The sequence below is a fragment of the Dinoponera quadriceps genome, unplaced genomic scaffold (assembly GCF_001313825.1).
Source record: "Dinoponera quadriceps isolate SergipeBrazil2010 unplaced genomic scaffold, ASM131382v1 scaffold3289, whole genome shotgun sequence".
In the NCBI taxonomy this organism is placed as follows: domain Eukaryota; kingdom Metazoa; phylum Arthropoda; class Insecta; order Hymenoptera; family Formicidae; genus Dinoponera; species Dinoponera quadriceps.
This window is the reverse complement of record NW_014558238.1, coordinates 1-15778: the sequence shown is the minus strand read 5'-3', so window position 1 is coordinate 15778 and position 15778 is coordinate 1. Positions and strand designations below refer to the sequence as shown.

Genomic DNA, 15778 nt, shown 5'->3' with positions numbered 1-15778 from the left:
TTACTTGGGAACGAAACTGATCTATTTTCATTCGATGAAGCTTTCATACAATCCGCGGATACTCACGATTACGAGTTTTCCGATAAAAAGCGCGTGAAACGGTGGGTCTCGGTGTGCGCGGGCGTTTTGAAGAGCTTCGCCGAGCGGTCACCCACGGCTCACCTGCGGCTCGTCGATCGGCAGGAGAAGCGATTCGTGGCGGAAGATAGACAATCGTAATTATGCGATACGGTGTATCGCCTTTTCCCGTTCGGCCGGTGTGTGTCAAACGCGTTGAAAAGCGATTAGAAAGCGACAAAATGTCGCGCGCAACGCTCGTGCGCGAACGGCGGCGGCAGGCGGAACGAGTCCTCGCGAGAGGGGAGGGGTATTTTCGAGCGCCATCTTGCCCCGTAACAACTACTAATTCGTCAGTGCCTGTGAATGGACTTGTCATAAGTGTCTTATATTATTTCGCCGCCGCGTTCTCTCTCCCCCGATCGTTTCGAGATCGTTCCGCGTTTTCAAATTCCCCGGAGTGGTACACGCAAGCAAGGTGAGTACCAGAACGCCACGTTGCCGTCACGTCGTCGTCGTACCCTGTATTTGTGTCGTCGTAGTAGTCGTCGTACTCGTAGTCGTGCTCGTCATCGTAGTCGCGCTCATCGTCGTCGTCCCCGTGTCACGAGGACGCTGCGAGTACGCGAGGGGCACACGGTGACGCGCCGTCGTCCGCTTCGGTCCGCAGACGTCACTCCGCCGCGAAAGAGAGCACCCGCGGGGGCTGCTCCACGGGAACGTTTACCTCGTCCGCAGCCGACGACGACAGTGATAATCGTCGTCGCGATGCGTTACGTTGCGACGCGGCCGCACCCGTTGCCGTCCTCGCGATTTCCTCGAACTCAGCCTCGAGAAGGATACAATATATCGATATTCCGCAATTGAAACGTGTCGCGCACGTAGAAAGAGACAAAAGATCGAGCGGGTGAGTGAAGAGGAGGAGGAAGAAAGAAAGAAAGAGAGAGAGAGAGCGCGAGCCTAGTAAGTGTATGTGTACGTGTGTTCGCGCGTGACACGCTCCTCGACGACTCTTTATCAGTGTGGTTGCGTTTAAAGAATGATGGTGCGCGCCTCGACGCAGGCAACGAGGTTGCTCTTTAAACGGGAATGCGTCCGTCCGTTTTTTGTCGCCCGCTGACGTTCGTCGGGCGAGTGAATGAGCGAGCGAGCGAATGAGAGAGAGAGAGAGAGAGAGAGCGCGCGCACACGGAGCGCTTCTTCCTCGTCACGGCGCGCGTACGCACGCATGAGAAGAGCGTTCACCACCGCCGCGGTGATTTCTCGTGCGCGACGACCAGGAGGAAAGCACCATGCGCGGCGCGCGCGCACGGAATCGACCTCCTCGCAGCATTTAGCAGTAATTGCACAATAGTAATAATTTCCTGCTTGTTTCCTGCCCGTCGACGCGCCCGTGGCTCCTCGCGCGCGTCGTTGCATCGCGCTCTCGCTGCCGCGATGATTTTCCTCGAGCCCGCTGGAGATTCCTATGCGGATCCGATGTTCGCCCAAGTGTGCGCCTTGAAATATCTCGAGGCAAGCTGCGAGATTAATTTTAATAACGCTAATGGCTCGCGTTAGTCACGCGCTGATACACTCCGCGAACGTGGCTCTCGTGCCGACTACGCCGTCGACTCGTGTACACTTTAATCGTTACGATATTAACGCATTCGCGTCACCCGTGACGCGTTTGATCTCTCGGCTCGTGGCGAATATTCGATCGAATTATATCGAGGGACGGCAGAGAACATTGGTCGATACCTTCACGGTCAATGGTATAATGATATTAACGTGACGGCAAGAAGCCTCACAGAAGGTCCCGCAGAGTTACCGCGGCTCAGCGAGGTTTATAGGGTAGGTCTCTCGCGATCGGCGTTCTCGGTATTTTGACTTTTAGCTTCTCATTTCGCGCCGGCAGTCGTGAGTAGAAATAATATCTTGCGCAGTCATCCTCGCAGCAACGACGCGAGGAAAACACGTTGCTCTGTGGATACAAGCGTGTATTTTGTACACCTGTCATGATTCCAAACGCGAACCACGTTCGAATAATCTTGTTGCATTGCATACTGAGATGAACTTAAGGGAATTATTGTTGCGACAAGTTTTATTTTATCACCAGTACCAACGAGGCACAGCCAATAATTTAGGGGGGAATCCTAATATTTACAGATCTTCAGGGCTAATAGCGTTCAGCAATATTTAGATCATCATAAAAATTGATTCTTATCAGCTTTTCTTTTTTATACATATATCTAGACTGCCATTAGGCACATAGATAACAATGCTTCAAAGAATAATCGTACCTACGCTACTCTTACGATAAGATAAGCAATGAACACAATAACGAAATTGTGTTACAGACGATAAAGTCCTCTCCTCTTTTTTTTTTTCCAGAAGGAAAACAGTGCAATTTGTTCGAGGACGGTGTCGTACGTCGTTATTCCTATCAATGTAAGTGACTTCTCCCCACGGATCTCCTGCATGCATATTCTCTCATCTGTAAATAGGGTAGCTTGATTATAGATTATTTTTTCCGTAGGTCGGAAATGTTTCAAGGGTTTTAATCTTAAGTTCACTTTTATTATCGAGATTTTTTAGTATGTTGCTTCTGGAAAAACTCTGAGGTGTGGAGAAATACACACACACACACATGTATATGTGTGCGCGCGCGCGCGTGTGTGTGTGTGTGTGTGTAACGAGTGAATATTCAATTTGTTTTTCTATGCTTTCGAATCAAACGCAACATCGTGGATTTTTTCCCCTTGCATCATTAATTGTTTATTGCCTAGCATGATTGTACAACAGTTTGGTTTTCAATAATTATGACTAACAACTTTTAAAGAAAGTAACAGTTGTGATAAAAGAAAGATAGTAAAAGATTCTTTACAATTACGCCTTTTGAAAAGTTGGCCAAGTTTGTGGTTGTTTATTGTACTGTGTCGTCATCTCTCCTCGCAAGATATTCTTGTAAAATCATACGCGTTTATAGATAGTGACATTTTGTAAAGGCCATTGCTATCGGCGTATACATTGTAGACCAATGTGGAGCTACGTGCATTTGATATATCGTCTCTTATATTTTCTCGGCGAGATGTGTGAGCCATTCTAAAATTTATCCGGAACAAAACATCGGTATAATTCTTATATATGAAAGAATTATTATCTTTGTGATATATCAACTGAACTATTGCACGTAATACATGAAAGTATCAAGTATTTAATAATCATATGAGCTGTGCCTATGAAAGACAGAATATATCCTTTTCAGTTTACGCTCAATAGTTACTGCAATTCCTACGTGTAACTTATTATTTTATGAAGCAAATTCCATGCTAGCAATTCGTGAATATGTTAAGTACATACGCATTGCCGCATTCCCTTTTTTTTCCGTACATCCACAGTTTCGCAGGATTAGTTCCCGAGAATTAGACGAGACTATAAAATCTCATGTAATATTCATTTGCATAATACTATAGTTTAACGAATCAAGGCGTCATTATCATCCGCACACGTGAAATATATCGCGCATTAGGGTGCGACGAGAATGTATAATGAAATTTCTCATACTTACCAGTTGTATCATCTGATAGTCTAGGCTTTTGTTGTGATTCGGAGTATTCTATATTTCCGGGCAAGACCTAGCTTCGTCAACAACGCCAGCGATATTTCGTATAGTCGAAGAATGGCGATGCAGAAGGTAAATTGCACTGACACATTCACATTTGTTGAATTAACCGAAATGTTGCTTACTCGATAACATATAATATTCGATGTTGAAGCATACTCTTAGAAGAAGTCTCTCTCTCTCTCTCTCTCTGTGTTTCAGTAAAACGATACCTATCAGTCTCTGTAAAAATTATTTCTACAAGAATTTTCTCGTTTCTGCGTTATGTTTTGTGTGTCATCTTATATTCAAGTTATATTCAAATTATTTTAATTTTCTGGTTTCCGTTATGATGCACCTTTCTTAATTTGTAACATATCTCTTTCTTTCTCTCTCTCTCTCTCCCTCTCTCTCTCTCAGCGAAGTAATATAATAATTAGATAGGCAGACAAAAGGTGAAACTGATAATGACAAATATACATTATGCAAGTCAGTATTGCATCACACAAGTCAGTCGTTACTTATATTGGTTGTTAAATGCTATTTAGGCTCGATTTTCTTTGGGTTTTTCTGCTACGCTCCGTGTGAACAATATGTATCTCAAGGACGGTATGATAACGGCAATATTGATTATGAATTTATATAGGCACATCTCAAGAGGGCAGCTATCCCCGTAAAATATTCTTTGCCTCGTCTTGATTTTCAAATTCGCTAACTTTTTGCATTTACATGAAGTAAATGTGTAAACATAATTTTACATATATGTATTATTGGACATTTTACCTGACAAATTGTACACTTTGAAATAAATTTCCTGAAGTAGAATTATGGTGTATAATTGGAAGTGTGCTTTGTGCATATCTTGTTTCGTTTGCTTTGGTGGTATGGAAGGATTTTCTTTAAATTGTTTCTTCGAGAAGTTACTAATATATATGATAATTGTTTATTTATACAAGATTGAGAAGTATTAAAATTTTATGATATATGTAATAAGTACGTCTTTATAGAGAGTAATAATTGTACAAACATGGTACATATCAATGCATACAAACAATCATGTTTATTGATTCCATTTCTTTGTTTAATACATCATACGCAATCTTGTTGCAAATTATGTATTATTTCTCTTTACGTTCTATTTATTTATTACAAGTAATTTGATTAACGTGCATGCTTTGGCTTTAACACTCAATCTCCTGCTGTTAATTAATTAATATATATATACATACATAATGGTATCCTATATACTGAAATTTGGTGCTAATATTACTCAATAATTTTGTAATATTTAAATAGTGCATACTTAGTTGCATGGCTTTGATACAAGCAAAATACCCATATTTATTATCCGACATTATTTATGTCACAATTGATCTGTGCTATTATTGTTGCAACAGTCTTCTGTGTTATATATAAACATTAATTAGTCAGTTATAATATCCCTCTCGTTCAACAAGTCTGTTAGAAAGTTCCGACAATTTGAAGACCTTCGAAAGATTCAAAGAAAAGAGTTTCGAAAGATTTCTGTAAATTATTAATGCTACAGATATAACTGTACTTATGCAGCGAATGTTCAAAGTGATTTTGCACTTTTGTATTTGCAATTGGAATTAATACGATAATAAATATGGGTTTATAAAGTCAAAGTACGTAATACTACAATAGAGTAACATATAGCGATAATATTTTAGATGAGAAGACAAGGCCAAGACGTTATGCAGGTGAACCTAGCAGGTATTAGGCGAGATATAATGAATCTTGCCCATAATTACAGCAATGCTCAGGTAATTGATAAAGCCTTCTTATTAAATATCATCCAAATTGATAAAATATTAATAAACATTGAAGTGACTGTAATAATCGTTATTCCTCCCTGCGTGTAGAAAGCTGTACGAAAAGCTACCAGCAATGATCCCTGGGGTCCAAGTAGTACACTTATGGCGGAAATTGCTGACTTAACGTACAACGTTGTAGCATTTACGGAAATTATGCAAATGCTATGGAAGAGATTAAACGATCATGGGAAAAATTGGCGACACGTATACAAAGCCCTAGTTCTATTAGAATATCTTATTAAGACGGGATCCGAAAAGGTAGCGCAACAGTGCAAAGAAAATATTTTCGCCATCCAAACCTTGAAAGGTAAGCAATGCTCGTAGATTGTACTCTGCGGTGCATCTCGAGTGAAGGATCCATTCTTGTGCTATCAAAGTTCTTCTCTTGTGCTATCAAAGTTCTTTTACTATCAAAGTAAAAAGTTGAAAGCCTGAGATTAAATACTTGAATATTAATAGAATATACAGAAAAGATAAGATGCATCACAATATATTTACAATTAATCAGCAAAAATCACGTTCCAATTATTTTCCAGACTTTCAATACATGGACGGGCATAAAGATCAAGGTATCAACGTGCGGGAAAAAGCAAAACAATTAGTGGCCTTATTAAAAGATGACGAAAGATTGAGGAATGAGCGAGCCAGAGCTTTAAAAGCAAAAGAGAGATTTGCGCAATCGGTCAGTGGTTTTGGAAGCGATGGCTTGGATACCATGTCGCCTGTTAGCAGTGACGTAAGTAATATGTCATGTGATGAATGTTAATATTCGAAACTACAAATTACAATTGTACATAAATGATTAATCTATCGTAGTTTCAGGATTGGGAGCCTTGTCACTTATCCGAGCCATCGTCTAGACGCGCAAGTAAGTTGATCTTAGATTCTCTTGTCATATTTTAGACGGATATTTTTCACCGTTTCGATACACGTCGAATATCGTGTCATCTAAGAACTAACGCGAAAAATGTGTCTTCAGCGGAATTGGAAGCCGCAAGACCGCAAACAGTGGGCGAGGAAGAATTACAGCTACAGTTGGCTCTAGCCATGTCGAGGGAAGAAGCGGAACAAGAGGAACAAAGAAGACGCAGCGATGACGTTAGACTGCAGTTAGCCCTTAGTCAGAGTCAGCAAGACTTCAAGTAAGTAATCCGGCGGTATCCGATCCGGTAATTCGACGGGTGAAAGTACAGTCGGCGTAATAAAGGCGCAACATGTTGTTTTCGACGAACTCGTTTCGTAATGCTTTTTCGCTGTCTAATAGGAATATTCGTTTTTTTCTTAATAATTCTCGAGAAATACATTTTCCTATTGGATACGAAGTGCGTTGCAAAACTCATTGAATAAAACAACGTTGCGTCTTTAACTATGCTGACTGTATGACACCGACCTGATATTCACGGGCCGATGTAACGTGAGCCTGGATTTCAGAGCTCCGCAAGCCGAGAAGCAGAGTCACGTGCTCGATTTGCTGGACGTAGCCCTGGGAGAAGCGAGCGGCCCTTCTGTACAGACCGATCCCTGGGGTATTCCGATAACGGCGCCGCCGCCCAGACCGCAGGTACTTGTTGTTCCCGCCAAAGTATCATTGGAAATTAAACCACCAAGTTTACTTCGCATGATAACATAAACGAGGTTGTGCTGTTTTTGCATGATTTACACTACAGTCTTTGGATTTGTCTGAATATCATAAGTATAAGGTACGTTTTTCGATGAGCGCTCCGGCTCATTTCGAAGAGAATCGTACGGATACGAGATAACGACTTCGGCTTCGGAGCGATTGTAACGGAATAACTGAAAGAAATAACTCGAGGTTCTCGTTCCACAGCCGCAGAACGACCCGTGGAGTGTTCCGACAACGAGTAGCGCGTCACCCGTGATAGACCCGTGGACGCCCGTCCCTCCGCAACGACCAAGTGAGTTTCGTTGCGCGCGACGCAGCGACGTATCTCTCTTACACACGCTTTTGTTTTCTTTTTTTTTTTTATCATTATTTCCCCACATGTTTACACTTTTAACCTAAGTCCCGATTTTTCTATTTCTTTTGCATGTTTGTCGCTTGAAATGATTTCGGACTGTGTGTCACTCAGGATCCTCAGGTACAAACTGATACTTTAATCTTCTCCCCGTGTTTCGTGACTAACAAGTCAATTATCAACGAAGTTGAAGAATTCTTAACACAAAGTCGACGGTAGTCTGTCATTTTTATAGATTACGTTGTGGCAGTTTTCAAATGGCTTCTTGCTTGTTGGAAATTTGCCACTTTCAAGAGTAGTTTCATAAGTCTGATACCCGGATGGATAATGATGCGTTTGACCAGTCTCAAATTACCGCTCAATTACAGCGGCCACTATCGATCCGTGGCGCGCCCCTGCTCCGTCGCCTGCCACAGTGGCGTCTCCACGTACGACGGATCCCTGGTCGCCGGTGCCGAGCACCACTGCCGAACCGGAGGCGAGCAAGCTACAGGTGATTAATCCTCCGATGCTCCCGTGAGTTCCGGGACGCTCGCGAAGACACACCCGATCGACCTGAAGCTCACCTCTTTGCAGGCGGCCCAGGATGGCGTGGCGTCTCCGTCACCAGCCTTCAATAATTCAACACTGACGCAGAACATCGGCTTCGCCGCACAGTCGCCTCAGAACATAAGCTTTAACTTGCCGGCTGTAACCTCCGCCGCCACTAACTTCAGCACCACCAGCAACGGTTTCAACGGGACGGCGCCGGTGCCGCCGCCGCCGCCGCCGGGCTTCATCTTTTCCACGCCGAACAACGGCAGCACCGCCGCGACGAGTCCGCTCAGCGATTTAGACGAGTTCGACGTGATCACCAACAGAGGAAAACTCGGGGCCAGTCCGCAGACGGTGAACAATGGTACGCGCTCGAAGTCGCGCTGAGTCCAGCGAGATCTTTGCAACGATGTGTTATTCTATTCGTCCAAGTTATAAATATAATTTATGTAATAGTATAATAGAATATCGTGCGGTAATATGATAGAATAATAGAATGTAATTGAAAAAACAGGCGGCACATCGTCGGGAGATCCCTTCGACTTGGGAGGCATGGCCGAGAATCTTCCTGCCAGCACTGGCGCGGTGAAGAAAACACCACAGTCCTTCTTGGGGGAGAACTCCGCGCTCGTCAACCTGGATAATCTCGTCAGCGCTTCGGCGATCAAGCCTACCGCTCCCACGCCTGCCGGTAAGTTTTTGTTCTCTTCATGAAACATCAATATCGAGAAAGAGTAGTATCCGGTATTCGGGATATCTCAAGTTCACGCGGTCGAGGAGGTGCGTAGTCTCGCGTAGCCCTTCTTCGATATTACGTTTCCTCAATCCGAAATACCTCCGATCGAGATCTCACGTTCGGCCGAGAAATCATTCAGAACGTCGTCGAGGAAAAGAGGATTCCATATTTTATCCTGTAACTTATTCTGTGCCCGCAAAATAGCGTTTCATTGGAAATAAGTTCGTGAGTATCAACGAAATGATTAAGAGTATGGCATGAATGCATGACTTCAATTACTATGTGCGATATGATTACTATGCTTGTTATGATGGTGTACCTCGTACCTCGTTGTTTCGATACCTTATATTTTGCGGCTGAGATTACTGCGATTTCAATCTTTCTTCGAACATACTTATATTCCAGTACGTTATCTATTAAAAAAAAAATTCCCTCCTTTTTTTTAATAGATAATAAGAATATCAAATAAATAACGTATTTAAATATCCCTCACGCAATCATGTTTTTCTACCTTGTAATATTCTTCTTTTCTGTCTGTGTGGAATGGATAAATGGTGTGAAATCTTGCCATGTATCGAGCATATGCAGAAACCGAGGAGCTTGTTTTCTAAGCCTCGATACCTTGAAATATGAGAAACTTGATCGTTTGACTTCGAAAACAGGAGGCGGGAAGTTCCGTAAATGTAACCTTCTTACTTTTAGAATGACCTTTGCTTTGAACCGTTTAATATGAATCTCTGGAAACCTTTGTGTCGACTTTGTACATACCGGAAAATGAGTGGCCCGAACTGTTTCCACGAGCAATCGTGTCCATTACTTTATGCTAACGAATGTGTATGAATGAATTTGCAGCAACCATGTCGTATTCAGCAAATCCGTTTGCAACTGTGACGCCACCGCCCCGTCCTACAATCAATCAGATTCGACAGGATCCATGGACAGCGAATACAACTACTACGGCTAATCCGTTCCTCTCGTAGCCTGGTCGATCGAAAAAAAAAAAAAAGCTTCAATAGTGATCTACGAGACGTTCGCGGTTCTACATGTAACCCTGTACGGTATAGATTTTGGTTAACGATAAAGTACGACTTCAATTGTGGCAATTACGGGGCGAAAGTTGAGCAAGTAACGAAATCGTGCGAGACGAAAATATTACGGATATTTCGCTGACATTGGGTATATTAAAGCGTTATTTTTCGACGAATTGGATATTGGCAACACATGATCTATGATCGTTGTACAAGGTTCTTCTTTGTTTTGCATGTACTACTCGCTTCGTAAAGTTTATTCCGAAAGTTTAATTACTTGAACGACTAAGTAGAAGTGTGACATACGTGTAATTAAGTGATGAGTGAAAAGATACAATACACACGGCCCACACACACACACATACAACACACACACACACATAAATCATGTTTTAACTTTGAACCCTTACACGATCCCAAGGTACGACTAGATTTTATACACACTACCTTCTCTATATAGTATCTATTTTCTATGTATAAATCGATTCAAGGAAAGAGATTGCTCAGCAGTATCGTCGCTGGCGGGGAGAGAACACACAAAGTAACGCCGGAGTCGAGGGTCGATCTATGTTTATGCGTTTCACATTTGTACACACGCGTTTTCTAACAGCGAAACCGATGAGACCGTGAGACTGTAATCGTGATTTGCAACAAAAAAACAAACAAACAAGAAACATACAAAAACGAGAAAATCTATTATATATCGAACAGGGTTCCGTTCGCGTTATACGCTTATACAAATACGTGTCGATCACGGCTCGTGAGAAATTCATCGTCGTAGCTTGCTTTCTAATTAAGCGATCGTGATACGAGCAGCTGCCGTGTTACATAAGTAAAGAGAAAAACAAAAGTGTGCGCGTATTTCTTACATAGTTGTACACATAGCCGGTCATTCGCGAATGACGTACTGCGACCTATGACACACCAAGGCACGTCTAAACGAACATGCAACTGTGAAAGTAGCATTCACACTGATAACAACGTAGGACCTAGGGGAGGAAGGGGAGGGTTAATCCATGTATCGTTTTCAGTGTCAATCTAAGAATCTCGATTTCGATCGAGCAATGGGGGGGGGGAGGTGATTTTCGCGCGGATTTTTGACGTAGATAGATATCTTGAAAAATCAAACTCCAGAGCGACAGGAACAGTGTCTCTCGTCTACCCGAGAAGATCGCCGATATTTAGATGAAAATAATAAGCGGGATAATTTCCAACTCTACGGGGTTATTTTCGATTAAACCGATTCACGCGCCCGGCACTTCCGAGATTGCGAGCGAAACTGCTTGGCGCGGTTACAGCAAGGCTACACGACATTCTTGCCTATTTGCTACATCATATTTTCTAAATTTGCACGACTCGGAATCACGAGGTCAGATTACGAGTGAAAAAAAAAAAGAAACATCGCAATTGTGTCTGTCTTGATTTAAAATAAGGGATGTAAATATAAAAATTCAGCATATCGTTCCCCGCTTGTCAAATGTTTGTAGTGTTCTTTAATAACGAATAACGTAGGTAATTTTTTCATGACACTCGTGAAAGCTGTAACTCGCGACGTCACTATGTATCACTATGTCGCGATCTGCGTTTGCAGAAAAATTTGCTGAGCTGTTCCCTAGACAAACAAGTACCACTCTTCGTAGCCGCCGCCGGGTATTCCGATCGCGTCGGGCGATATTATTCGCGTCGCACGCGCGGATGTTTTACCGTGTATAGAATCGAGTCGCGATTGAAACGCAACCTACCCCAAAGAGAATCATCGCACCCTCACGCGCACCTCAGCATCTTTTTCTTCGAAATGACAACGCATTTTGCAGTTTTATACAAAGAGAACTTTTTCACTATACAGCATTGACAAAGGGGAACTATATTCGCCTATTTATCCAAATACATCAGAAGTTGCACGATTTAAGCTGTTCCAAGTAAACGTCGAGCAAATATAATTCCAGTGTATTATTTATATCGTTAAAATCAGTAATTTCTGTTGGCTTTATGCAGTTTTAACACATACATTGCTTATATGAGTGAAACTGTATATTTCATACGTATTTATATCCAGGTGTTCGCCGAGATATGAAGTCAAATTGCATGGACACGCACCGCGTTGTGATCGCTCTGCGTAAGAATTTTATTGTACAATTATTGTATCTAGCAATTTTTATCGGGAATACGAATAACTATAATTGATTATCATGCCTGTTGTATGTAGGATGATGTATTTCCAGGGCATCCTATATCTCTCAATTTTATATATCTATATATTTTTTTACCAACTTGATTTACTCACGTAACGAATCTATGGATCATGATGATATACACATACACACACACACACAGCTTCATCTCTGTGCGAACAGTGGAGTATTTTTGTTTAGCTTTTAGAGCCAATGTAATTGCAAGGAAATTCAAAGAACATTTATGAAAATAAATATTATATATTTTAGTAGATTATATGATATACTTATTAATATTATATACAAATAAATGTAAAAAATTTTTAAGTTTTCTCATTAAATATTTAATTTAAAATTCCTTTGGTTCTTTTCTTTTTCGGAAAAGTTGTACATATTGAATTTAATTAGGTTAAAAAAGCTGAAATTTACATATTTAAAACAACGGAAATTGTTCTGTAAAAAAAAATTGAAGAAACATTGCGGAACTTTCATTGATCCTTTAATAAAAAGAAAGATGTCTGCATCTACACTTTCATATAAATACCCTTATTAGAGATAGTATATCTTTCATATGTAACATAACAATATAATTGATCAATTATCGCAATATTTTATTTATTAAAGTATTAAAATATATATATGTATACATATATATATATAAACAAAATATATAAAACACATTTATTTTCATAATACACGTACGTTAATTTTTTTTAAGTTGTATAAATTGTTCTTATATGTTTAAGACAGTCTTAAAATAAAAAATGGTGTATATATGAACTACAAAATATAATTTATATATGTATAGTAAATTTACTTTTAAAGAAATGCTTCACTTGGAATATCTATCGAAACTGGTGGTAGAAAATATGAACGAACCTGGTTATGTAATTGTGCTACCTCAGGATCTTCTCTCTCAAAAGCTCTGATCATCTGTGCAAACTGTACAGCTCCTGTTTAAACATATATATATATATATACAATTAATTTTTTACTTCTTTTCGTTAGCGTACTTTCAATTATATACCTTCTCTTCCTTCTGGGAATCCATAATTTTTGATAACATCAATCTGAATCTCTATTACTAATGGAAATACAAACTGCATTTTCTTCAACATCTCATTACCAGATTTCTCATTAGCTTCTGTGAGCTTCTCCAAGTTTTTCGGTGTATTCAATGCTTTCAGAATATCTGTCAGTATAGCTAGAAATAAAACGAGATATTTACTGATATTATCACTAATTTGAAACAATGATATAGTATATAATTATCAATTATAGCAATGCATATCAATTTTAGTTTAACACTGTCAATACCTTTCGCAGTTTCTACTGTAACAGTAGGAAGAGCAGTTGCCATAGTGCACTGTATCTTATCCTTCTTTTTAAAATGTTCAGCTTACATAAAGTATTGATCTGTGACAGACATTATTTAAATCCACATAATGGATTTTTCCAAAAAAATTTTCCCACCAACGGAGGGAAATGTTCAAAAACTTATTGCAGACAATTTGAAAGGTGGAAATTCAAGCGTTAAATATATATCTCACCTGAAAGCATTTAACCTTGTCTTGAAATCGCACCAAATCGCTCAGTTATAAATCTTTCTTGTGATTCAATGAATCTAACTATATATAAATTGACAAATCATTGCTCTCCTTTCTAACAATATCACACACAATTTAATAGAAATTTGATTCAGTTCACGCAACAACTGGTTATTATTTCTTTTTGAATATATTTTGATTATTATATCTTATTTTGCTTATAATTGATATATTTAATCTACGACAGCTGTCATCAGCGGAACATATTTCCTGTACTTCCGGTACTTCCTATACTTCCTTTTGTCCACCTTAGGGCAGCGGTTTGTTCCTCATAGAGAGGCTTTTTATTGCGAAATCCTCAGTTCTGCCATTTTTGAACACATAAGGAACTAGACCAATCAGTAAGAAGTTGAAGGTATCCAGACTTCACGGATCCTATATATATCTACACTAAAAATCGACTGCTGAATGCACCTGAATGTACAAGTGCAGCTAAAATAAACAATACCTATATGATGTATTTCATGAAGATGGCTGTAATTTATTAACCAAGTATCAATTGTAAATAAATCAAAATACGATAATTCAAATAACAATAATCAAGAAAAAAATAATAACTAACTGTTATGTAACTGAATCAAATATTTTGTGTGCTAACGTGATATCGGAATAAGAGTGATAATTACTTTAATGTTATTTGTGTAATTCTGATATATAATTTGCAATATAGTTATATAATAACTGTTAGTGTTATAACTATTAATGTTATAATTAGTGTTATAACTATTAGTTCTATGATAGTTTACTACTTATAATTATATGTATTGCTGATGAATTAACGTTAATTTAACATAACCTTATTACATTCAACTTCATTTAACCTGATAAAAAGGAAATTATGATCGTTATATGTTTATGTTGATTTTCGTTTTGGAGCAATCTTGTTGATTCGAGCGAATATATTGTCAAAGTAAGTTTAAATTATTTATTTCTCCCGTTTACTTAAACATTTCTTAAGTTATTGACAAATATTTTTAGGATCCCATAACATTTTCGCTCAGTCATGGCATCGGATCATGATCAGGTTTTTTTGCAAATACTTCACGAGGAAAAGAACATTGTTAATTTCTTGGATGTCTTTTTCGGATTTTTATACAGATGGTGAGTATACTACTAAAAGTATCAATACTTATATTATCCCCCGATGCTTCAAATATTTTCTTTAATAATCAGATTCCTTTCTATGGTGATATTTTGTGATATTAGCACAGACTTTTATCTTGAATCAAACTCGGAACAAAAACTGGGCTTTCCACCTGGAGTAGCAGAGAAACTTGTATTAAATAGCATGTACAAGTGGAAGAGTACTTCGTCAGCTTTGAAAGAAACCACACCAAATACAGCCAGCAACAGTTTATTCGAATCAAACGAATTAACTGCGACACGAAATGACAATTGCAGGCTTAGCCCTCCTGTTGCTCAAGAAATCGAAATTAGCTCTTGTAACGAGCCTGACACCACTAATGTACATTCTATGCCATCGCTCAAAACAGATCATACCTCTGATAGCTACAATGGCGCTGTAAGAGAGAACTATGTTTGGACCCAGACTCTCGACGACTTGGATGTACTAATAAAAATACCAGAGCATGTAAAGACATCCAAGCAAACTAGAGTCAACATTAGTTCGGATGAGATAAAAATTGACGTCAAGCCTTTCGATTCTATGGAAGATTCCGTGTGGAATAACATTTTCGATGGCAAGCTCAGTTTTAAGGTCCGAAGAGATGAATCTGTATGGAGCATTGTATCTGGAAAACACATCAGTGTGCGTTTGTAATAGACGAGAATATTCTATGGAATATTATTCAACATGTATCTGATTTGCGATTGTTGACATGTAATTATTCATCTGTTCACTTACAGATTCATCTCGAGAAGGCTGCCGGAAGATGGTGGGAGGCCCTGATAGTTGATGAGCCAAAAATTGAATTGAGCAAAATCGACTGTACAAAATATTTCGATGATATGGCGCAGGATGAACAAATGAAAGTGCAGGAATTGATGTGGAATCATCAACAGAAGCTCTTGGGCAAACCGACGTCCGAGCAAATTGTAAGATTTGTCAGTATATATATACAATTATTATATATATTATTATATTAAACCATCGTTAGATAGCAGTTATTCATTACGATAATTTGCAAACGGTACTTGTAGAAGATGGAAGCTACTCTGAAACAGGCGTGGAATGCGAAAGGATCACCCTTTCAGGGCACACCTTACGATCCTTCCGTTTTAAAATTTAATT

General features: G+C 39.5%; 3 protein-coding genes across 20 annotated transcripts; 2 read left to right on the top strand and 1 right to left on the bottom strand.

Moving 5' to 3' along the window:
* The first annotated feature begins 359 nt into the window (after window positions 1-359).
* On the top strand, window positions 360-12197 carry LOC106749773 (epsin-2). 18 transcript variants are annotated; one of them, XM_014629559.1, is made up of 16 exons: window positions 360-535; window positions 2431-2487; window positions 3673-3733; window positions 5332-5424; window positions 5524-5782; window positions 6012-6211; window positions 6292-6343; window positions 6455-6617; window positions 6907-7036; window positions 7304-7391; window positions 7566-7574; window positions 7820-7944; window positions 8028-8349; window positions 8500-8676; window positions 8926-8946; window positions 9574-9652. In XM_014629559.1, exons 3-15 carry the CDS (start codon window positions 3719-3721, stop codon window positions 8940-8942), a joined length of 1650 nt encoding a protein of 549 aa, XP_014485045.1. In that variant the 5' UTR covers window positions 360-535; window positions 2431-2487; window positions 3673-3718; the 3' UTR covers window positions 8943-8946; window positions 9574-9652. The 18 variants fall into 18 exon arrangements, with proteins under 18 accessions (XP_014485045.1, XP_014485048.1, XP_014485049.1 ...); XM_014629562.1 differs by lacking the exon at window positions 8926-8946 and adding an exon at window positions 2576-2660 and having other exon boundaries at window positions 361-535; window positions 3627-3733; window positions 9574-12197; XM_014629563.1 differs by lacking the exon at window positions 8926-8946 and adding an exon at window positions 2576-2660 and having other exon boundaries at window positions 361-535; window positions 3611-3733; window positions 9574-12197.
* Window positions 12198-12587: 390 nt separating this feature from the next.
* Window positions 12588-13789, bottom strand: LOC106749697 (protein C10). Its single transcript, XM_014629390.1, has 4 exons — window positions 13471-13789; window positions 13238-13336; window positions 12948-13124; window positions 12588-12873 (listed from the first exon to the last, which is right to left on the bottom strand). The coding sequence occupies exons 2-4, from the start codon at window positions 13278-13280 to the stop codon at window positions 12740-12742; spliced, it is 354 nt and encodes a 117-aa protein (XP_014484876.1). The 5' UTR covers window positions 13281-13336; window positions 13471-13789; the 3' UTR covers window positions 12588-12739.
* Window positions 13790-14043: 254 nt separating this feature from the next.
* Window positions 14044-15774, top strand: LOC106749682 (nudC domain-containing protein 3; the record flags this gene model as incomplete). The annotated part of the gene is made up of 5 exons (XM_014629369.1): window positions 14044-14437; window positions 14506-14628; window positions 14734-15295; window positions 15394-15582; window positions 15688-15774. Coding segments are annotated over exons 2-5 (936 nt in total), but the record flags the coding sequence as incomplete, so codon positions are not given.
* Window positions 15775-15778: the final 4 nt, after the last annotated feature.

Coding starts and splice junctions, on each gene's coding strand:
- LOC106749773 (XM_014629555.1), top strand. Junction 5,425..5,523: donor ATAATTACAGCAATGCTCAG/GTAATTGATAAA, acceptor CCCTGCGTGTAG/AAAGCTGTACGAAAAGCTAC. Junction 8,350..8,499: donor TCCGCAGACGGTGAACAATG/GTACGCGCTCGA, acceptor TTGAAAAAACAG/GCGGCACATCGTCGGGAGAT.
- LOC106749697 (XM_014629390.1), bottom strand. CDS start 13,280: ATGGCAACTGCTCTTCCTACTGTTACAGTAGAAACTGCGAAAG. Junction 13,125..13,237: donor TACAGTAGAAACTGCGAAAG/GTATTGACAGTG, acceptor TTTTATTTCTAG/CTATACTGACAGATATTCTG. Junction 12,874..12,947: donor ATTCCCAGAAGGAAGAGAAG/GTATATAATTGA, acceptor ATGTTTAAACAG/GAGCTGTACAGTTTGCACAG.